This window comes from Drosophila guanche, unplaced genomic scaffold, assembly GCF_900245975.1.
Source record: "Drosophila guanche unplaced genomic scaffold, DGUA_6, whole genome shotgun sequence".
Taxonomy (NCBI): domain Eukaryota; kingdom Metazoa; phylum Arthropoda; class Insecta; order Diptera; family Drosophilidae; genus Drosophila; species Drosophila guanche.
In genome coordinates this window covers 2,925,617-2,949,365 of record NW_022995744.1, presented here as the reverse complement: position 1 = coordinate 2,949,365, position 23,749 = coordinate 2,925,617, and the positions used below count along the sequence as shown (strand labels likewise).

Below are 23,749 nucleotides of genomic sequence, written 5' to 3'. Positions count from 1 at the left end.
TAGTCTCTGAGTACCATGCGCTCATCAGGAGGGACAGACAGACATGGCTCAATCGACTCGGCTATTGAAGCTGATCAAGAATATATATTTTTTATGGGGTCGGAAACGTTTCCTTTTGTGTGTTACATACTTTTTACACAAATACAATATACCCTATTTACTCTTCGAGTACCGGGTATATAAAAACAAAATCGAGAAATGGGAAATGGGGAAACGATGCCTGAGGCGAGGCATTGGGAGCCATTCCCTCTGGAGTTTTTCAAGTTTATTGCTTGGCTTACAATTAAATTTTCCAAGAGGGAACCTGCCTGCCAACAGCCAACACACCCGACAAATGAACAATTGTTTTTGCATTGGCTCCACGGATTACAGCCAAAGTCGACGGCATCAAGCTGTGTGCCGGCACACACGCGCCAAGAGGCAGCTCCACTTGCCTGTTGCTTTGCACAGTTCATCGCCAATTGCTTGGAAAATGCAATGAAAGACGATTTACTCGACTGCCCTGAAACAACAGAGCAAGCGGAGCAACCCTGGTGCCATAGCAGGTGAGGGATTACAAGGGCTTAGAAGTGGACTCAAGGATGAGGGAGTAATTGCCAAGATAGAAGGTCCCACACCATGCAATTAAATGTACTATACATCCAGGCAGCTGCAACCTGTAATCGCATACAGAGCCCACACGAGTATTTCTTAGCGTCTTTTCTTTTTTTATTTGCAGCCAACCTCATAGGCATCGACACCATCCACCACCAGACGCTGTCCGGACAGGAGATGGATCAGCTGAACGAACACCAGCTGGACAAAGTGGCCAACAATGTGAGCGTCTTCTACCGTGTCTCGCCGCGCCACAAGCTGGAGATAGTCAAGTCGCTGCAGCGCACCGGGAACATTGTGGGCATGACTGGCGACGGTGTGAACGACGGCGTGGCCCTAAAGAAGGCAGACATTGGCATTGCCATGGGCAAGAATGGCACGGATGTGTGCAAGGAGGCGGCCGATATGATACTTGTCAACGACGATTTCCACACCATCATGTGAGTAGATGCTGCAGCCATTGTAGCAGTCAGCTTCTAACCGATTTTTCTTTCATTTTCCATGCAGAGCTGCCATCGAAGAGGGCAAGGGCATCTTCTACAACATTCGGAACTTTGTGCGCTTTCAGCTGAGCACCTCAATCGCTGCCCTGGCTTTGATCGCTCTGGCCACGCTGATGGACATTGCCAATCCGTTGAATGCCATGCAGATTCTGTGGATCAACATTATAATGGACGGACCGCCCGCTCAGTCGCTGGGCGTAGAGCCCGTGGACCACGACGTTCTGAAGCAGAAGCCGCGGAACGTGAAGCAGCCGATGATCACCAAGTCGGTGGTGGCGAATGTGCTGCTGAGTGCCAGCATCATAGTGCTGGGTACGCTGTGGGTGTTCCAGCGTGAAATGGCCGACGGGACTTTGGGGAAGACCAAGCGGGACACGACCATGACCTTCACGTGCTTCGTATTCTTTGACATGTTCAACGCCCTGTCGTGCCGATCGCAGACAAAGAGCGTGTTCACCATCGGCCTGACTACCAACCGCATGTTCCTGCTGGCCGTGGCCTTCTCGATCATTGGCCAAATGCTGGTCGTGTACTTTCCACCGCTGCAGATGGTCTTCCAAACGGAGGCCCTGACGCCCTACGACATACTCTTTCTGGTCTCGCTCACCTCCTCCGTGCTAATCGTCTCTGAGATCAAGAAATGGTTCGAGCGTACCATGGAGCGCAAGATGTACAGCACCCGCTCCGAGCTGGACTTCGTATGACAAAACGCAAGCGCTAGAGACGAGTTGCACCCGAAAGCCGAGTAAATTAAATAACAAAAAAAAATTACAAAAAAAGAGCAAAACTATGCCAAAACCAAGTGAGGAGCGTGGTGGACTGGACCGAGGAGCAGCAGCAGGAGAAAGGCACGAGAGAAGCACGAGAGCAGCGAAGTGTGTGTTTAGTTTTACATTTGACTCGACTCGAAAGTTAGCCTATGTTTAGTCAGCAAAGCAAAGTTGGGCGAATGAGCCCCATTCCGGATTCATAGAGTTTCCCATATTTCATATATAAATATATTCGACGTAAGCCTCAAGGTTTCGCGTTAGCTCTATGTAAGTTTTGCATAGATTCTACTACCCCTATTTTACTTTGTTCAGATTTATTGTCTTATTTTATTGTATCGTATTATATTTAGTTCTTAAGTAGACAATTTGTAGAGCTATTTTAGTTTTTTCGCTTCGCGAATTTTGTTCATGGATGTCCAAGTATTTGAAAAAGCCAAACGTCTCTAAAACTCTTTTTAATTTCTCAGCGTACATCGCAACCCATTGGCTCCAGCAGACCTCAGGCCAAGCTAAATTTTCTCATACTTGCCATCCATTTTCATTAAAGCTCCATGTGCTGCTCTAGTTTAAGCTCCTAAGCTGGCGAATCAAGTCATTTCAAAGTGTTTGTTTGATACGAGTAATTCGGTGAAACATTTTTAATGTGATATTATTTTAAGCTCATAGACAACAGCAGCCGGCAAGAGAGCGGATCGCAAATTTAAGTTTTCTTTTAAGTTGGTTTGCTTCTCGGCTCGTGGCCAAATAGTTTCATTTTTACAAAAATAAAAGCAAACTGCAGCAAATCCTCAAGAGATTCTCTGTTCTATAATAACCGACCTGGTCTCTATCCCACAGCCACAGCGAGCCAAGAACGAGAGAAATTCAGCCGAGCAATCGTTTAAGTGTATCAGATCACTCCAACAGATGTAGATGCAATCCACAACCTACTTAATATCCATCCCCTATCCGATTAAAATGTAAAATAAATGTGCAGGAGTCGCAGGAGGCCATAAATAAGACAAGGACGGATCCCAGGCGCAGTGGAGTAAAGAAAATGGTTTTTAGTAATTTTGTTATCTAATTTATTCGGTGTTTGAGAAAACGAGCAACAAATTTGTGTACAACAACAGCAAAACGAGTCTCTGGCGCGCTAGCAGCCAAAACAATTTAATCAGCGATTCCAGCCCCCGATCACCATCGAAGGGAGACTGGGGATTGCCAAAACATATACTACACGTACATAAAACAATGATTTTGCATATTACATACGTGTGAGAATATTTGAATCATTTGAATTTGAGAGTCCAAGGTAGACCAAATTTGTTTTATAGATTGCCACTAAACGCAAGCAAATGAAACAAAATAATGCACAGAACAATGAGCAGAATGTGAAGCAAGGCAAAGCCAATTCCTCTCATAGCAGCACCAGAATACTGGAAAGTAACGTATTTATTCAAATATATTCAGATATACTCGTATATTAAATTCAAAAGGTATTCGTAGCAAGTAACCCAATGTACTTACGACCCTTCAGTATCGTACATTGTTTCGTACAAGTTGAACATAACATTGAACAGAAAAGCAATAAGGGAAACAATATGAGAAGTCATAAAAGATCTGCCCCCTCAAATAGACAGTTTCAATGAGAAAATCAAAAAAAGAAAACCAAAATAATAGTCAATTAATACATTTTGAAACCGTATTAAGAGAATATACATACATATATATTGAAGTGAATTTGTAGACAGAAGATCTAAAAGTAATAGTAACTAGAACGTGTAATCTCACTTTTATTGTTGAATTCTCCCAATATCATCGACATTCGATTCATATCATCACCAACTCAGAAGACCCATGACCTCTCGCTTGAGCGAATACTCATCTTTCTAACGATCTGATCTCTCTCTCATTAGAGAGTGAAGATTTCACAGCTTCGCCGATGCATATCACATTTGCACCTAGAACGCAAAGCTTACTCACTGGCAATGGGCTTGGATTGTCTTTGATCCTTGCGGCTCAACTCTGAAAGCTACTTTAGCACTTTTCGTTTTAGGGAAACCAAAGTATTTTTCACTCGTGCTTATAGTGCAATGAGTTAATAAGTTAATGGACCAAGAAAGAAATTATTTACAACAATTGTATCACACACTTCAATATCAGGCTTAAGCTCTCATGATCCACAACGACACAGGCGCACGCTCATATATCAGGCAAGAAAAAACCGAAAAAAAAAGAAAATAATAAAAAAATACAAAAAAAAACAAAAAAAAAAAGAAGTAAAATCTACGATGAAAAATCTTAAAAAGGAAAGAAAATAAAGCGTTTTACAAGGCATTCCTAGAAACAAGCAAAGGCTCATTGTCATAACCCACGCATGAATGCATACCACACATAAACATAAGGTAAACAGGACACGCCCACACACACATGCACACACACTCGCCCACATCTCATCCACAATGGTAACAATAATTAGTAAATTAAGTATATTTGATTAACTAAAGACAGCAACGCGATCACAGCATGCATGACTGTCTGAATAATAAAATAATATGAATACGAATACGATTAAATAGTCCAAACAGGTATCAAGATAATCTCTCTTATGGAAATTAAACCAAAATTATACGAGTATGGATTAGCAAAGATCGTGAATTAGCAGTGGTTGTGGTTTTGCTGGACTATGCTAGAAACAATAATTTATAACGATCGATATTGTCATTACATGTGTATGTATGTATGGACACATGTAAGCACTAATATGTGGTTTTATGTTTAACCACTGAGCGATAAGATGTCATTTGCGCATGTGTAAGCCACCTATTCTATGTGTACGTCTGCGTAAATGTTTAACCGTGCTGGCTGATCTATCGAGCAGTTCATGTGCTATCAAGTCTCAATCTGTTTCCCACGTTTTTCGATCTATTTTAGTCTTTAGTTGGTTCGGCTAGACGGAATGTATAAACTGCTGGAGTGCGAAAAGATTCTCGAATGATTTACTTGATCCAGGCTGAACCTAATAGAAATTAAACTATAACTAACTGTGCTATTAAATGTAAGCGTAAAGAATATAAACATAGACGAATACCAAGCATAGGGCAGACATATATATTTCAGAAATATATGCTACTTCTTCTCACCCACACTAAAACCACACCCGCCCCAGCCCTGGTCAGGTTTATGCTTTATCTCTATATTTATCTTTCTATCCCTATCCTCTCGATGCAACTGAGGCCAGCTCTATACCATTTAAAAGTCAACTAAAGAATTTACATACCCGTAATTTATTTCAATATTTAGTTAAGCGAATACGAGTAGCATTGCGATCTGAAGAATCTTAACAATACTAAATAAAATATACATACAACTAACTGTACTAATAATATATTTAATATTTATCTGCGCGAGAAATATTTACTAAATAAAATAAACTTTATGTAGTACATACAATACCAAACGCGGCGGTGGCCTCTTTGATCTAATATAAATTCGTATCTCGGGGAACCTTCGCATTTGTCGCAGGCTACCAGAACTCCAGAAGAAACCATAGGAGGTAAAGATGAGAAGTTTTCGAAGAGGAGTCTTTGCGACCCGGAAACCCTTCCAGGGTCAAGCTTTTGTGCAAGAAGAGAGCGGCTTGCAGAATTGAATGCCATACTGAAATCAGTGTAAATAACATTCCTCTGCAAACTTACCTTGGTTGTTGATTGTCGCCGTATAAATCTGTACTGAGCTGGAGATATAAGTGATTTGCAGAGATGTTTCTGTTTAGGGTCTTGTAAAAAAGTATTTTGCACCGAAGTAGGTAGTTCCTATAGCATTGAGCAATGAGAACAGCGAAATTTCACCGAGCTATTAAGTAACTGAAAAAATTAGAAGGAGAACCAACTCCTTAAAATTTGTAAGGAGTCTTGATTTTAGGTTATTTACACTGGATAACTCTTTGGTGAAAAAAGGAGGCTTCCCAGATCTAATCGGGGAAGAGAGAGTGGGACACACAAATGAAAAATTGTGTCAAGTACATTGTAAACGAGAAGGGGCGTGTGAGACGCTTCTTACGCGTCACAACTTTTATACCCGGTACTCTACACTTTAATAATATAATAACTTCTTAATCACTGCCACATAAGGCAGAGTGTGAGAGCGAGAAAGAATGAGCAAAAATAAACAAGCACAAGCAAAGCTGCAGGAAGGTGTGGGGGTAGCTACTGTAAACTAATTTCTTCATTCTGGCTATAATAAAGATCCAATCTGATCCCAATTCATTGATCTGATAGATATGGCCATTCCCTACGAAATGGCTTTTCTAGTTTTCTCTTATCTTCAAAATTGTGCACACAGCAGATTTTCGCCCTTTGTCGTGGCGAAGGGGGCGTGTGAGCATACAGTAGTCTGGATGCAAAACTTGGTTGCCCTATCTCTTATGGTGTCTGAGTACTACCTGAGAAACACCTGCAAAGAATTCCGATTACACTTTTCGCACTAGTACATCAATAAGTTAAATAAATTAAATATGTACGACATACGTACACATGTACATATGTACATATGCCATCCGCAACATCAACTGAATTTTGAAATCGACTGGTTTATTTTAATAAAATGAAATGTGTACATAAATCTTTTAAATGTGAACACACACTTTAAGTGAAGTCCATAAACGTTTTATTACGGAAGATTGCATATACAGTATATATACTATGTACCTTTCTGCCTTTCGGCCTTTCTGTTTTCTTCTGCCTTTTCCACGTTCACTCACCCAAGCAGTGCATTATTAAGTCAAATCCTGGACAAGAAATTCTGTTTAAGCTCGAAAAAACTGCTTGCTTTCAGTACTGTAAAATGGTACAAGAGGTATCGTGGCAGAGCAGGCAGCCTTCGACTGGCACTTCAAAATAAACGGTTTGGAGAAGTTCATAGCTGTTAACTTCCGACAGAGGTACATAGATGGCGCTTATGTTAACGCTTTTGAAAACGGTTCGGTTTGAAAACACAGTTCTTTAACAGCGCGTAGATAAAAAATGAGTTGTATGAAATCAAGATAGGGAAATGTATGACAAAAAAGCTCAAATCCAAATAAATACGTTAAAATAGGAGCGGAAACAGTGGTGAGCACTCTGTTATTAAATTTGTTATAAAACTAATCAATTAAATAAATAAATTTGTAATTTCCATACCAAAATATGTACCAGAGTGCTCCAGACAATGCAGTGAAGTTCCACCAAAGAAAATATAAGCATTCTAATATTGTCTTCTAATTCCACCTTGCTTCCCGCATTCACGAAGCGTTGTGTTGCGAGCTTCTGTGGTACTGATAAATGGGATTTCGGTGGGAGCAGCTAAGCTAAGCAGCTTGAAATCCTGCTAAGCTAGTTCACTGATTTGCTGATCGACTGAGGGATTACTCATTCGTTGCACTTACTTATCACAAATAGCTTCAGCTTGGCGCTCATTTTGGGCTCCATTAGGTACCAAATCCATTAGGTATCCGTTGACTCGCGTGCCAATGCGGTCTCCGTCCAGCAGTTGTTTATATTTAAAAATTATTAAATTACAAATTTTTCAGTTTTTAATTTTTATTCCACGTTATTGTGTTTACCGAAACCGGACATTCTTAGTTCCGAAGTTTTTCACGTCTCGACGTGAATGATGGGTTCCGAATGCAATGGACTCTCACTTCACGTCAGAGCATTTCACAGTCCAGTTTTCACAAGACTTGGATTTGCTAAACGCGCAGCGCGTCATGCGGCAGCGCACCTCGGCCGGTTTCTGGGCTCCGCAAGTAACAGGCTTCGACTTGGTGTCGCATGGGCCACTTGATGGTGCAGTCATTGCATATTAACGATCAACGAAAAAATTAAGTTTAGAAAGTACGCAGCAATGGCTTAAGAGTTTACATTTGACTCGAATGTTCATATTGACTTGAACGTCCGGATTCGCCCTCTTTGTCGTCCATTTGGCCACTCAGCGCCTCATTGAGAATCTCGCTCCTCACAGTAACACGAATACTATATGATGGCTTATAAAAAAAGTTATATTAAATAAAAAAACGGTAATAAAATAATTTCTTAGCTCTACGACTGATAGTATAACTGAATTTCAGAGGGTTTTGGTGGTGAAACTTTTCATTATCATGATATAATGTTCTTCCCTGCTTCAGTTCAGCTGCATCCCAAAATTTTATCAAGTTGCAAAATTGTCTGCTCCTAAACAATTACTTTTCTCAGAAAAGTCGGATATGCAAGGGTCTAGTCTTACATCCTTTTCTGTGATAATGCCTGTCCATGGTCTGGACACTCTCTGATTTGTTTGATGTGCCCAGAACATTGAGAAAAGAAATCATACAGGGGGTTCGGTTAAGATGTATATTTTAGGGGAACAGATTAAATTGCACTTGCTAATACAACTATTGACTTTAAATTACATTTAATAACAATTGTCCGGTTTAAAACTATTTACAAACATAAGGTGCACATTGACCGTTTACCTTTCGGGTGTTCTACATATCGTACATATACTTACATACATACAAATGTATTTATGTAGTAATGCAATAACGCGACTGCTTTCACATCCTCAAGACCTGCAACAAAACGTGCTGCCGCCTCCTCTCGCTGTGGTGTGTTACAGACAGAGACCGCGAGAACCTTAAAATTTCATTTAGCTTAAAAAATCACATTTCATTTATCTTGTTCTACAACTCGAACCTAATGCCGCAGCTGCCAGCCGTCTGTCTCCGAAATGCCTGCTATGTGCTCTTTATAAACTAACGGCTGCACTTCTGTGTGGCTGTGGGTGGCTGTGACCTTGGCCATGGGGCTTAAGGGAGGGGCGTACCACACTGCCGAGCAATTGGAGCCTATAACACTAACGCTAATAAATTCGTACGACGGCGAATCCTCGCCACGTTGTTTTTTTGTAGCTGCCTTCACTGATACGCGTGCCTAATGCTCCGAGCTGAAGTACGAGTTCTGCATGAGATATAGCTTGTCGATCGGGTTAATCAGGCTGGTGTTCAGGTTGGCCAACATGTCGTGGGGATTCGAGTGCGAGTGCTGGTTGCCGGATGAGCTGGTGGACTGCAGCTCCAGGTTGTTCAGCGACAGCGAATCTGTGTCGTCGTCCAACTGGTCAAAATTGCTGCCGTCCAGCGACAGGTCCGAGCTGCAAAAGCTGTCGTTCGAGTTTGCCGGGTAATCTGTGAAAGGAATAAAGGCTCTAAATCTGATGTTTAGTCTGGAGGTAAGTTCGGCTTACCGTCCGGAGAGAAGGGCAAGTTGGGATTCAGTGGCTGGCTGGCAAAGGCGTTGTCCAGACCCCCCAGATAGCCCGAGCTATCGCCGCCCATCTCCTGCTTGACACACTTGTCCTCCTTCTCATTGGGCTCCTTGTCATCGGCAGCGCTAGAGTTGCCTGTGCCACGGCCGCCTCCAGATCCGCCCGAGCTGCCACCATTCTGCTTGGCCTTGCGCTGTATCTTCTTCATTTTGGCTCGCTGGTTCTGAAACCACACCTGAACCACTCGCACCGATAGTCCGGTGTCTTTGGCAAGGGCCTCGCGCACCTTGCGGCAGGGCTTGGGCGACTGATCGAAGGAGGCCTTGAACTGCTTCCGCTGCTGCGAAGTGAGAATGGTGCGTGGTCGCTTCGGACCCCGCCGTCCGTCCCGTGGCCGCAGCAGATCCTCCTCGTCCAGTCCCACGAAGCCGCAGTGCTGGGCAGCTGCCGCGGCCAGAAACATCTCCTTTTCCAGGTCGTGGCGGTAGCAGAACAGCTGGCCATCGCGCAGCATGAACTGCTCGCCCTTCTGAAGGGGCAGTCGGCAGGCGTAGCAGACGAAGCAGGGCAGGTGGAAGACGAAGTTGGGGATGGGCCGCATCACCAGCTCCTGCGGCAGGATCGCATGGCAGCAGGAGGCGCACTTGACACCGAACAAGCGGTCGTAGTCCATCTTGCAGTATAGCTTGGAGTTACGCACGTAGCAGGTGTTGTGGAGCTGCATGCCGCAGTAGCAGCAGGCCAGGCACTGCTCGTGCCAGTTGGCCTCGCCCACATTCATCAGATAGCGGTCGTGGATCTTCTGGCCACAGCCCTCGCACAGCTCGAAGTTCTTCTCGCATTTGATGTGGCCCACTTCTGCGAAGAAGCAGAGAGAAAGACGTTAGTGAGTTATAAAATCGATTTGCGTAATCCGCATCTAGCCTCTCCCTATTGGCGTGCGTGGCGTACGAGTATACGTGATGGCAGCACATGTTGCTGCAAAATTATCATGACATGTGCTGCCACAGCACAGCAGAGCACAGCGCTAGGAGCAGCGTCAGGGAGGATGGCAGCATCAGGGACGATGCCGCTGACAATCAAATCGTGTGAAAATGTCTCAGCTCCCTTGTTTTTCTCCTCATTGTTTCGCACTTGGCCTCCAACAGACAGCACCTCTCCTCTCCTCAAAGTGAATCTGGCAATCGTGGGAGGTGTCGGAAGAGACGGCAGAGAGGCAAGCAGAAAGTATCTGTCACCGGGCTGCAACAGCTTGTATTGAAAGGTTGCTGATGCGTAATTGAAACGTAAAGTTTTTCTGCATTGGTGCGAGCTTCAATGATAGGTCCCCAATTATCTGTATACGCCCTCACAATGACTAAATTGGTTCACAATTTTTATTCAATGCGCAACACATACATACATTTAAGAACTGTATTCCTTTTATGTGTTTATGTACATAATTCCCTTATGATTCCTCACCCTGTTCGCCTCGTCTTTCTAACCCACCCACACACTGAGGCAGAACGCGACTAATCTCCATCCATCCCCTTCCCTAGAGCGCGTCGCTCTTGAAACTGTAAACCAGTCATAAAAAGCAGTACCCGAAAACACAGCAAAAGCTGCCTGCAGTAAACATACAAAATATATATGACGACCGCCACGAAAAATGTATGGAGGCATCTGAAAAATGAGCAGCCAGCCAGTCAGAGGGATGGAGGAGTAGAGTGGAGAGTGCTGCTATATTATATGGCTGTGGCTCAGTGGCAGAAAAATGTGCATGATTTATGGTTGGTACAATGGTGGACCCCACACCAGCCATATCTACGATATGTACGTGGTACATGTATGTATATCTATGCAGATATGAGTGTTTTGCTGTGCGTCGGCAGGGGTAAAGCTCGTTTTTATGGGCAAAAACGCTTCCAGAGCTAAGCCAGTGCAGCGTGAAGTGGGCAAAGCACGCCCCAAAGACCATCCGCACCCTGTAACCCTGTAGCCCTCTATTGTGCATTGTGCATACATGAGACCCAATCGCATTGTCGATAACGTATTTTTCAGCTCGAAAAAAGAGAACTACTCTCGGATGCTATAGATGATTCATTGATAAAGCCAGCCCCAGGATGGGGCCATTTTTTTAGAGCTCGGATTTGTGCGGGTCCTCGGCTTTGGCTTTGGCTTTGGTGATGCGATATTGGGTCATGTCGTGCTCTGTCCATTGACGTTTCGTTTGTTTGTAATCTAATCGAGATTTATGGCATTTGCTGCCATTCTTTGATTGTCCTTTTTCAATTTGACTCGATCCTTGCTTTGTTTCAACAATCAAAGGGTTGACTCAAAGGGCCTATTCAAATCAGGGCTTCAGTCAAGAATGTATAACACAGCATGGGTTGAGCTGGGCTGCCAAAACTAGTTGGAAAAGTCAACAGCCAAAGAGGGAAACAGGCAAACAGGCTAGAAACGCAAACAGTGAAAACAAGTGCGGCACACTCATGTCAAATACATAGATTAAACAGCAGATAAATCCAAAAGCAATGCGGCGATGAACGGGAAATATAACCAGCTAATAGACAACAGCGTCGAAAGTGTCCTCGTTCTTATCGGCTATCGGCGATATCAGAGTGCTTATCGATCCCCTCCTCCGCAATGGGGCACTATATGGTGCATTTATTGACACACTGACAGGCAAGCGGAGGTCTATGGAGATAAATTGGGCACCCGGAGCCTCATTTGGGGCGCTTACTACGGCCGAGTCTACGTGCAACGGAGATTTTTGGCAGCTCGACTGGATAGACAGCTCTGACAGCTTTAATTATTGCCACTGGCAGCAATTTAAAGCCCATGCTATACCAGCTGGATCTCAAAACGAAAGTGACATGGAGTTATGCATATGGCGCATATTTCCGCTTCTCCTCACACAAAGCTCTCACCAAAACCTAGAGACAGAGATAGGGATGGAGCCAGAGGCAGAGACGGAGGCGGAGGCAGGGACAGGCAGGAGCAAGTAGAAGCCACCGCAGAAGCCAGATATGTTTGCTGATACGCTCGGTGAAATACCTGACACTGAGTGTGCTCATTTCCGTGGTCTGCCTGCCACTGAGTTTGCCACCCGGCTGCAGCCATTTGGGATTGCCCATGCCCCGTGCACCGCACCGACATTCCGAAACTCCTCCTGGTCTGATAGTTGAATTCTGACTTTCAGACTCCGGTATACTCACACACACACACGCAAAATAGTGCCGTAGTGTGGGTCGGGTCTCCGAAGCAGCTAAGTGATTGCCAACCTGAAAAGGCTGGCAGGACAGGGAGGCCGGGTGGCCAGGAGGCAGTATTCGAGAACGGTTGTGGAGGATGAACCGAAAACTATTTGCTGCCATTTGCCAAATGCAAACATTAATAGAAATTTCATAGGCAAATCTCAAGTTTGTCGGCAAAAGCGCAGCCAAACTCACTCCTACCAGAGCCTTCAGCTGAGGTGTGCAGCAGGGGCGGAGTCTCTCCAAAGTCGTGTGATGCTAAAAAACCCAAACACCATCATCATCCAATCCACTTTGGCTCGGACGAGGTCTGCATATGCATCACACATTGTTTGCACACTTTGCATTTCGGGCGGAATTGCGCAAAAGTTTTCCCAGCAACACTTTCGATGCAGCTAAGCTTAAAAGTGTTGCCTACTTTGGGGCAAGTCTCTGCGTGTGTGCATGTGTGTGGAGGATGCATGCCAGCATATGTGTGTGTGGGTGTGTTTGTGCAAGAGTGCCAGTGTGTGGCATGCCTTAATAGCCTTTTATTGGTTTCCACCGCGCCCCTTCGGACGAGCAGTGTCAGCCAGGTTCATTGTCAGAATTATTTTGTGGTCAATTTGCGTTCATACTTTTGGAAATACTTTCGGCCCGCCACCACTCTGGCATGTCCCTACCATCATAAATTCATAATTCATTGGATGGCACTGCCGCAACTCGCTTTGATAGCAAATTTGAATTTATTGTGACGTTTATTTGCACATCCAGCCAAAGTGCAAACAAATTGAATTCAATGGCAGATCTCGCTCATAGCGAATCATCCATCCATACCCGTGTGACTGCCTCACTACAGTTGCAATTAGTTGTAAAATAAATAGTATTACTTTAGCCCGAGGGCATAGCAAACTATAGAAAATGTTCGCTTTAAATAATTCGTTTATATATATATTATTATATACATATTTATTTAATATATATTTATTTATGAAGTCTTTACCTTCATAGGGAAAAGCAGACTATAATTTTCGAATATACTCCCTCTAACTAACAACAATTATTAGTTATAGCTTCATTGTTTATTTATTAATTCTGCAACTAAATTCAAGCATGGGTGAAAGCCCTTTGCATTCAACTGGTTTTAAACATCAATTAAAGTCAATTTTCTCAGATATTCCACCGAGTCCTCATGAAAATTATAAGGGAAATTGACACACAAATACCTTTAGACCCAAAAACCCAGGACATCTCACGCAAACGCCAAACACAATCTGGTTAGGGGGCCCTGCACAATCCTGATTCTCGGGAAGGTGAGTGGCAGCACCAGAGGGCCGTGCCACGCACTTCCGGCGCAGAGAAAGGTGCCTCGCTTACCTTGCCCAAGAACTCCACTCCGGCCCGCAGGCCGGGCACACGCAACTATGCCAAAAACGAAAAGCGTGAAAACCCCAGAATCGGAACGAGCCGGAAAATGCCTCGACTACCGGTGCAAAATACTTTTGGAACATACCTGTGCGTCCACTACAATCGGCAGACAATTTCGATGCTGCCGCCGGCGCTAACGCCGTTGACGCTCCTCCTGCGGATGCCAGTCCCGATGCCGTCGTCGAGGTCGCAGACGCAGCAGCAGAAACAGCAGAAGCAGACGTGGCTGCTCCGCCTAATGACGAGGAGGCGACTGAGGGAGCTGTTGCTGGTGGCGCTGCCGCAGAAGAAGCAGAAGCAGCAGCAGCAGCAGCTGTTAATGTGTTGCAGGCGGAGTTGTTGCTGTTGTTGGGGCTGTGTCCTGTGGGCGTAGGGCAGCTGTTAATTGGCACTGGCGTCGTCGAGGCTGCGTGTTGCTGTTGGTGTGGATGCTGCTGATGGTGGGGATGGTGTGGGTGTTGCTGTTGCTGATGTTGTTGGTGTTGGTGCTGTGCGGAAATTACGGGGCCCGTTAATGAAGCCGTTGCTGTCGGGCTGTTGTTGCCGGAAATGCTTGTTGGCAAATTGTTGTTGCTAATGTGTACATTGTTGTTATTGTTGTTGTTGTTGTTGTTAATACTCGTGTTGCTGCTTCCGGCCAGACAGGCGGCTGTGGCACTGGTCATGACACTGGGATTCGGACTGTCCAGGAACCGCGCGCCACCGTGATTCTGTTGTAACGAGTACAGGCCGCCACCGACTGGATTCAGATTCGTGGGCATTGGATAGAACTCCAACATCTTATTGACGCCAGCTGACGAATTTACAGTTCGAGTCTCTTGGACAAAAAAATCGCGACCACATACACGTGCACCGACACATAAACACGTAAGCACGTAAGCGTACACTGTTCTCCGTACTCGTACACACCGTACACTTGAAAAGATGTGAAATTTGGTCTCGAAATCTCGAGGAACTTTGGACTGACTAACTCTCGGATATTGAGGTTCCGCTGCAGAGCGAGGAGGCACAACCAGCTGCGTTCGCTGTCAGATTGCGTGTGATCGAACAATCAGCGGAATCAAAGCATTTCACTTTGCCCTTCGCTGCTGCGTCGGCAGTGCCAAAAGTCCCATTCTGAAATGTACCCCACACATACATATACGACGAGCTAGCACTCACTCACCTCACCCTCTCAGCGCTCGCTCTCAGCGGAGATGATGTCGATGTCACTCCACTCTGCGCCTGCGCCTGTTTACAAAAGCAACAGAGCAACAACTGCTGGGAAAGAACCCCACCGCTGCACGTGGCAAGGAGGTGGGAGATGGACAGCGGCACTGCAAGGGTTGCATGAGAGGCAGCACCTCATACCCATTCCCATTTCCAATCCGAGTCCCAACCCCCGTGTCATCGTGTCCGTCCCTGTGCGCATGTCTCAAGTGATTATTAGCCGCTTCGGCCACAGTGCCCGAAGGGAAATTTACTCGAGCGAAATTTCCCTCGCATTCTGCCAGGCCACACCTCAGCGGCCTGCGATTGGTCCTCGTCTTCCCCGCACACTCAACGGCAACCATTTTCTGCGGGTACATACATATCCATCGGATTTCCCTCTCGCCGAGAGAGATTGTTGCTTTTACTGTTGTTGCCTCTTCGTGGCATAAATGCGAGGTGATGACGGGTGGTGCACCCGACGCGACGATGCTGCTGGGGCACAAAGACATACTTGCAACGACACTGGCGGTAACTTTGACGTACTCGGCGCAACGACAGCCAGCGACAATTTCTCGAGTTGTTGCAGCCTTCCCTTTGAGTGGCACGACTGGACCAGAAGGCCAACGCAAGAACGACGGCCTTGTCTTCCTCCCGTTTTTATGCTCTTGCATTTAACTTCTGCGGGTTGGAAAAGTTTGGGGATAAACAGCCAAAGAGCGGGTAACCGGCTATCCGTCACCCTGGACACATTTCAACAGAGAAGCACCTCGAAATTCAAAAGGTTAAACGCTTTTTGACGAGATTGGGTGATGTTTAACGCGGAGAATGTAAAGAAAAACTTTGTCACATCGACAATGTCACCCTGTATACCTGAGAGGCAACCAAAGTACGGATGGCCATTTCCACAGCCCTAAAAAAAAATCCAACTATTCACCCACGCAAATACAAACACAGGCACATACATAGGATACACCCCTTCACAAAGGGAAAGGAAAGCCGAGGAACAAGGAGCAGGCGGAAGCTGAAAAGACAAACCAAACATGGCGCCGTGCACAAAAGTTTGGCGCTACTTCTGAGGCTTGGTTCTTCCTGGCGTCCTGGAGTCTCAGCTGAATTGCTCCGTCCCCCCTTGCTTTGCTTTGCGCTTTCGGCAACTTGATGTTGGCTCTTGGCTTAAGACTAGGCTTTGGCTTCAATGATTCTGCCTTCTCAGCGTGCTGCCCCCTACCCCATCCGCGGCAGCTACAGCTACATGCCGATGCAACTTCTGCCAGGCAAGCTGGATGTGTTTTGGCAGGGCTTAGGATACCTTGCAGGAGTGGGAGGGCGAATCGGCAAACTTGTTGGCATCGAGCAGCACTTGTACACGGAATTGGCATAGCTTGCCTCCGCTGCTCCGCTCGGCTCGCCCTTTACCTTGCCGCTTGACGATTGTTGCTGCTGCTGCCCCTGGTGCCAGTTTGTGCAACTTTGAAAACTTTATTTACCGATTTCGACTTGAACAAAGGCCACTGAAATTGAAGCAACGTGTGCATTTGCTGTGGAATTATAACAAAGCAGCGAAAAAGTATCTGCTGCAAGATTTTTTACACGGTATTCAGAGAGCTAGAGGGTATACTCGTCCAAAATGTAGTTTATTTTGTAGTTTGCACGCTTTCATACGCATTGCATTATGAATTCTGAGAATTTTTGTTTGGTGGGTATTTTGTAGTCAAAACCATCTACTTAAACAAGCTCTAGCTTGTGTTCAGTCTCGTACCAAATGTTTTCCGTCTAACACTAGAAATTTAGTCATCAGCGAAAGAAAGCATAGAGAGAACAATCATTGTATACACATTTCGAGTCGGGAAAATGATAATTTAAGATTCCTGTACGATATTTAAACAATAAAGAAATTGATTGTATTTATAATAATAATAAATAAAACGCTCGCCGCTAATTACTGGGCAAAGTCCGCTTCGAAATGTCAAGCTTTATGGCAGCAATTGACAGCGATTCGGAGGCGTGTGCAGATAGTAATTAGGCCGGAAAGTGCACAGGAGAGGGAGCCAGAAGATAGTGGCAACGGGAGGGTCCTTGTCGATGCGCTGGCCACTGCTGGTGCCAAAGCAAATAGACGAAATTATGGTTTACAGATACCATAAAGATACTGTGAATCGCATCGGTATCTGCTAGATAGCTACGCTGCCCGAATTCAATTAACCTTGGCAACAATCGAATGATACGTTACCCAAAAGCTGCAGCTATCCTCAATCTCATTCCCCATCCACTAATCGGAATAATAATGACAACATCATGGTGCCGATAAGTATTCGACAGACCAAACGGAAAGCGGTAATAAAATCAAATTGACAATGGAAAAAAGGAATGGAAATTGTCATAAAACTCGTCAGGGAAGAGCCAGAGGATTCGGGTAGGAGGGTCGGAAAGGGGTCGCAGTCAACCAAAGGAATAATGTTAGGACACTGGAAACAAATTTAATAAAAGAGCTAAAAACAAACGGGAAAAGGGAAGCCGCTCTAGGGTTGGGATGGGTTTGGTAGGATAGATTCAGATTCTGATTCGGGTTCAATGCATTCATTGTGCAGCCACTCTCTCCCCGCTCTAGGGTTCCATCAATGGGCTTCGGAGACAGAGTAATATTGAATAACCACAACAACAGCAGCAGTAGCAACAAGGGGCACGCTCGGCAGCCTCAGGATAAATAGTTTTTGTATGGCCCTTCAATTATCATTTGAGCATGATAAGCGCTAAAGAGGCATGAAGACCAGGACAGACACCGCACTGGAAAGTGGCTGGCAGGGTACACTCGTGCATAGGAGGTTAGTGGCCAGAAAGAAACCAGTCTAAGTAACCACACAAGACTGCTTGAAAATGTGCCGAAGGAGCCAGGAGGCAAGACGCACATGAGGCGGAAGGCAGAAGGCACTCGGCAGGACCACCAGGCCTCAGGCCTGGTAAGAGATAGGGGTCATTAGATGGAAACATTTTCTCTTCCTGGCACTCGCCTCCACGGCTCTATTGGCGGGCAGTCAACTAGAAATGCCTAGTCTGGGGCTGGTGGTGGTGTCATTGTTTGTTTTGGCAAGGGCCGCAATCAGGACCCAGTCATGCCCAAGATGTAGGCTCCGAAGAAGACTTCTCAGGCACCCACAAATGCAGCTGCAAACAGTGCCGAGAGAAACTCCAGAAAACTGTCAACACGACGCGTGCGGAGAGTCCTCGGCACGGGAGCTCCGTCTACTCTTTCCCCAATAGTGCAGCCCGCCGCCGAATGGAATATGAAGTGCGTAAACAATGGGCATGGAGCGACACGGGAGTCCGCTGCACTGCACCCGCTATAAGCAGCGAGCACACAGCAGGCCCGACCCTGAAGTGGGCTAATTTGACGGTGTCCTGCGTGGCGTGCAACCCCATGTGCATTGAATCCCCTCAGTCCCGTGTCCAGGGCAGAGGAAAAGTGTGAAAGGATTTATGCGCATAATTTCGCAGATGTTTAGATTTTGGTATCTGAGTCCCACACTACACTAAGGAAAATTAACGTAATTTTCACCGCTGCATACCCCTCGTTGCAGAGATGGTTAAGTGAGGCTCAAAGCTAAGTGATAGCCTTTTTCTCCCAGTGTAGTACCAAATTATTTTCTGCCCGGTGTGCTGATCTGTGTCAACAGCCTCCGCCCAGGTCCAGTTCCCAAACGAGTTCCAGTATCGCTGGCAGGCATTGATAGACATGCTGTCTGCCCGCACTCGGAGGTTTGTCGAGTCCGGGGCCTAAGCCCTGAACTGGCGATGGGACTGGGACTCTCCGGCTGAGCCTCAAGTGGAGTTTGTATCTGTGAAGTGGCCCAGCATGTGCTCAATTTAGTTTTGAATATCGACTTTCCTTCACCTCCTTGAAGACCCTGGAATAATATCCATGTTTGTTTAATGTCAATTTTCGTGCTGTTGGTTATTGCCACGGAGCCCGCTCCTCTCATGCCTGGCTCTCTCACTCGTCTTATGGGATGGGAACAGTGACTCCCATGGCTTCTCTCTCTCCGACTCCAACTCAACTTCAGATCTGTCCGTTGCTCTGTCCTGTTTATTATTGGCTGTTGTGGTTTATTTGTCTTTGTATTTTGGTCTTTTTGCAGCTTTCTGGGGTTTGTTTATAATTAGCATTGAATGGGTTTCGTTCCGTCTGAAGAATGATGAAGAAAATGTTTATGCGAATCTCAGCATTTAACTGAGTTTCAAATCGGCTCCAAGTGGCAATTACATATCTTCACTTGGATTTTTCAGCGAAAAAATAAACATAATTTCATCGTGTGAACTTTTTGTTTTGTGGCATCAGATTAACCCCCAATTCCTCGATCCCAGCTATGTCAGATGTTCTATTTAAGCACCACTGCTCTTGCTCTACCATGCTTTGAGCATCACTATGTCCTTTACCAGGGGCTGTGTCAAAATGAAAATGATACTTTGAAGTTTAGGGCGACAACAACGTCAAAGACAAATACAAATATTGGCAATACGCTAAAGTCAAAATCAAATACGTGCAGAGTCCCAGTCGGCCAAACCGAAACCAATATTCATTTGGCGTCCACCGAAGCGGCATTAAATGGTTCTGCCGCCAGTGATGGGGATGTTAGAGATGGGGCCTAGGAGGGGTAGATGCTGGTACACAGGCCAGAAGTGGGTACATGCCCCCATACCACGCGTTCTTGGCGCCGCCCAGCGTAGCTATAAAGTTATATTTTCAAATGGCCAGCAATTGAAGAGCTCACCACTGTGCTTCCTAGCCATTGATAATCATCTTTCCAGCAAACAAGTCCAACATTTTCGGTTCCAGTATTGTTTTTATAACAAAACTGATCAACTTAGTGAGTAAATTAGAAATGTATGATTATTTCAATCAGTTTCTTGTATAGATTCTGTATCGTATTTTTTCCAAGAAACAGTTAGCGGATTTTACCCAATTAATTTTTTGATATTAAATAATTGTGTTGTTATTTGTATTTGTGCTGGAAAGTTGATGCATGTATACCCCCACGCCTTCCGACAGCTTTGTTGATTCTTTGCTCTGGGGCTGTGGCTCTGGGGGAGGGGGGCAAGCTAAAAGGCCGTGTTGGTTTGAGAAGATATATATGTAGATGTAGGTGTAGATAACAGATGTACTAAAATGTAATGTAAAAAATCAGTAGGTTAAAATATATACGTACATACGTATATTCATTCGTACATACACATATACAGACTGAACGAAACGTCACACAAATGTCCCTCCCTCTTCCAATGTTCATACAATGTACATATGTAGTCACCTCTGAAATGAAATACTTACATTTCTGCCTTCTCTAGTCGGCTGTTTTTGCAGCTGTTATTCGTATAATTCGTCCTATTCGTATAATTTTCAATTGAGGCTGTCACTTTTATGACAGGCATATACATATGTATGTACATTTATAGACGAATTTTGGCATTTTCATTATTTATGATAATAAAATGATAAGAAAATACTTAACTTACAGATTTTCTGATCACTTCTGCTATCAGAGTTAAAGAACACTAAACAAGTTAGGTTTTTATGGTTTAGCTATTGTTTTAGTTTATGGTTTTTGTAAATGTTGCATGGTGGCCAGAGCACTGTGCCACGTAGCATCGATGACCCCTAAAATTGTTTTCGTGCTGCTTCTGCTTGACTATTTTTCATTTTCCTAGTCGTGGATCCCGCCGCGCTGCCCATCCCTCTGTGGGGAGAAATTTTCTTTTTGCAAGCCAGAACATTTTCCAATTTCATTTGTGTTGAGAGCGCGGAATGTGAGCGCGAACGGGCTTTGTGCGCATTCATCATTGGCAGGGCGCCATCGTCAGTTGCAGGCTTGCCATCATCATCATCAGCATCGTCACCCCAACTCCATTTCCACACCAATTCCCATCGGCATCATCGTCATGGACAGCCATTTGGGCGTTTGAAAGAGCAACATTTCAGCCATATTTTTCTTGCTTTCAATTTGGCGTATAGCGCTTTGGCCATTTTTCATACGGGGGCTTTGATGCGTAACCCGACAAATACCCATAGACCCGAGTGCACTCTCTCTCCTCTTGGCATTGCTTCGGCTCTGATGCCCCATCGGTGCTTTTTCGCTTCAGATGATTTTTTTCCGTTTGTTGCCAAAACGCAAACGCATAAAACGCGTCCTTTGAGCGATTTGAAGTCAAGTGTAAAGAGAGTTTTTGCAAAAAACGGAGAACAGCAAAGTGAGCGGGCGGCCAGCATCTGCAAAACAAGCAAAGTGTTTTAAGTTTAATTTGGGAAATATTTGAATTTTGCGCATTTCTTGGTTCAATGGTCAGTCATTAGTTGCTCTGTTCCCCCGCAAGCAGACGGAATTGGTGTGAATTTTGCCTTTTGTCAGCGGAGAAGCTATGGCAATGGATGGGTGGGAAAATCAGATTCAGATTCCGATCAACCTTTGCAAATATGTAGTTCGCATCACATCACCTCATGCGGACCCCTCTACAAAGTTCTGAGGGCTAACCACCCCTTTCTATCTTCATTGGCATTGTTTGCTCTCACCCTTGCATCCTTCTTCCTGTCTCGGTTCAGTTCAGCAACTCCTATCGGCCGCACAATCTCTGATTTCGACTTTACTGGGGACGCAAACGTTTCAATATTTACACAAATTGCTTTGGGCCACACAGTCGGTACGGATTGCATCTGTGTCCGCCCAATCGCAATCGTTAACCGTACTTCATGGCCAATCTCCGCTACTAAAAGTTGTCATTTCAATCTGGCTCTGTGTTTGCGCGTTCTTCCCATGGAAACAATTTCGAGGTTTGTTTAGTGTGAAATCAATGACGACAAATACTGAAAGTATTCTCGTATACGTAGTGGTTGTGTGTGTTGTATTTTGGATCAACATTATTGATGAAATCATGAGCCCGAGGGCATTAAAACTATCGCAAAATCTACTTCCAAACATATATTTATCTATAACACTCAAATCCCCATTTCGATAATGTAACTATTCATACAAATATTAAGAGAGAGAGTCCGTGATAGAATATGGACCACGGTGCACAATTTATTCATAGTGTGAATAAACAAATAATGGCGCCCAATATGAGTAACTAACTTTGACCTTAAAATATATTATTATCATTTTTATTATCAACAAATCGTTGGAATTATTCAACCCCAAGTCAACGAGCAGTATATTTTGATGTTTGTTTTGTTTCTTTAGGGAAAGTAGCCAAAACAAAATTTTTAAAGTCTGTTAGTTTCTTGTAACTTTTTTTTTGAGGTAGCGATGCTTTTTTTCACATGACTTAAGTATCTTACATGTGGTTGTAATGAACTTAGCCATTCTCTAAAACTGATGAATGCATCTATAAAGTGTACCCAAACATTTTGTGGTTTTAGCTTACCGTTTGAAAAATATTAAGCTTTGAAATGCAAAAATGTTGATTTGTGTGCGGTATTTTTTACGAAATTATGATTTAAAAAACTCGTGAAAGTCTACAAAATTAAAGTATGTGTCTATTTTTGTATGAATAGGTGCATTAATTGGGAGTCGTTTAAGGTATTGTTCGTCAAAATCCATGTAGAGACGCCCGAGTTAAAATTGTTCAACCAAAAACTTCTTTAAAAAAATGTGTGGCATAGAAACAAATAATTATCCTCAAACCATTTCTAAGCCCCATATCTTTCATTGATAATTTTAAGAAAAAGAAAATATGATTCGAACATTGTTTAGTCTCTCTTTCTCTCCTACCTATGTTCAATCTTATATAGAGTATGCGGCTACCCTACCGTAAGGTTTTGTGGAGCTTTGTAGCTCCAACTACACTTATGCCGAGAGCCGTCGAGGAGTTGGAGAGCCAATGGACAAGTGGCTATAAAAACGGAACCAGCTTGAGGTCAGCATAAAAATGCAAGAGCATAAAAATACTGACCAAGAGTCAATAAACAATAAAAAAACTACCAAGCCAAAAACGTCACTTTTGGCAGTAGTTTCCGATGTCCAAGGATCCGTGTCCGATGTCCTATGTCCGTGTGCAGTTGTGGTAGTTGTTTTTATTATTTCGAGTCAGGAGGATGGCAAGGAGCAAGAAATACAAAAACACATACAGGACTCGCACAGATACTGGCACACACAATGGCCATCTCATACATATTCCGTTTACGTAGCCCGTTCGTTTAACTGTTGTTTTTATGCGCTGCAGACAAATATTTGCTTTCCGACAATAGTCATAAATACCAAAAGCTACATGCTCGGCATACTTAGAAATACACACAGATACACACTACCACTGGCGCATGCACACTACCACACGCACATGAACATGGGCGCCCTGGGCGCAAATAGAAATCGAGAAGAGCAAATAGCGGCCAGGATATGGTTTTTGGCAGCACCAGCAGCCAGGATAGTGGCAAAAGGCGAGTAGGAGAAAAAATGCGATGGCAGCGAAAAATGCGGCTCGGATCGAGGCGTGGAACGCCTAAGAGTGTAACAGAGAGGGAGAGAGGAGAGTGGAGAAGTGTCATAGCAGCTGCAGAGCCAACAAAATGGCTGCGCAAAAAGCGGTAGCAGTCGCCAAAAATATTAGAAGGAAAAAAAAGCCAGCTGCCAAAATGGTGGAACACCAATACGAGTACTGCCCAAACACACACACACACTCGTTTAGATATGTATGTATGTACATATGTATAGTACAAGAATATCCACAAAAACAGCACGATAGTGGTCATGGGGACATGCCAGAATGCTGACCGGAATGACGACTAACAGGAATACGAGAACGC

The 23,749-nt window shown here is 44.5% G+C and overlaps 2 protein-coding genes across 6 annotated transcripts in view; one reads left to right on the top strand and one right to left on the bottom strand.

Annotated features, from left to right (window-relative positions):
* Nucleotides 1-1,864, top strand: part of LOC117579943 (calcium-transporting ATPase type 2C member 1) — a 47,583-nt gene extending 45,719 nt beyond the window's left edge. For all 5 annotated transcript variants that reach the window (XM_034266099.1, XM_034266100.1, XM_034266103.1 and 2 more), the window contains exons 3-4: nt 719-1,034; nt 1,102-1,864. In XM_034266099.1, coding sequence (XP_034121990.1) covers nt 719-1,034; nt 1,102-1,801 — 1,016 coding nt within the window. In that variant the 3' untranslated portion in view covers nt 1,802-1,864. The remainder of the gene's footprint in view (nt 1-718; nt 1,035-1,101) is intronic.
* Nucleotides 1,865-8,191: 6,327 nt separating this feature from the next.
* On the bottom strand, nt 8,192-14,792 carry LOC117579947 (LIM homeobox transcription factor 1-beta). The gene is made up of 3 exons (XM_034266106.1): nt 13,856-14,792; nt 9,107-9,985; nt 8,192-9,047 (listed from the first exon to the last, which is right to left on the bottom strand). Exons 1-3 carry the CDS (start codon nt 14,547-14,549, stop codon nt 8,794-8,796), a joined length of 1,827 nt encoding a protein of 608 aa, XP_034121997.1. The 5' UTR covers nt 14,550-14,792; the 3' UTR covers nt 8,192-8,793.
* Nucleotides 14,793-23,749: the final 8,957 nt, after the last annotated feature.

Coding starts and splice junctions, on each gene's coding strand:
- LOC117579947 (XM_034266106.1), bottom strand. CDS start 14,549: ATGTTGGAGTTCTATCCAATGCCCACGAATCTGAATCCAGTCGGTGGC. Junction 9,986..13,855: donor CGATTGTAGTGGACGCACAG/GTATGTTCCAAA, acceptor GCTTCTTCGCAG/AAGTGGGCCACATCAAATGC. Junction 9,048..9,106: donor CTTGCCCTTCTCTCCGGACG/GTAAGCCGAACT, acceptor TTCCTTTCACAG/ATTACCCGGCAAACTCGAAC.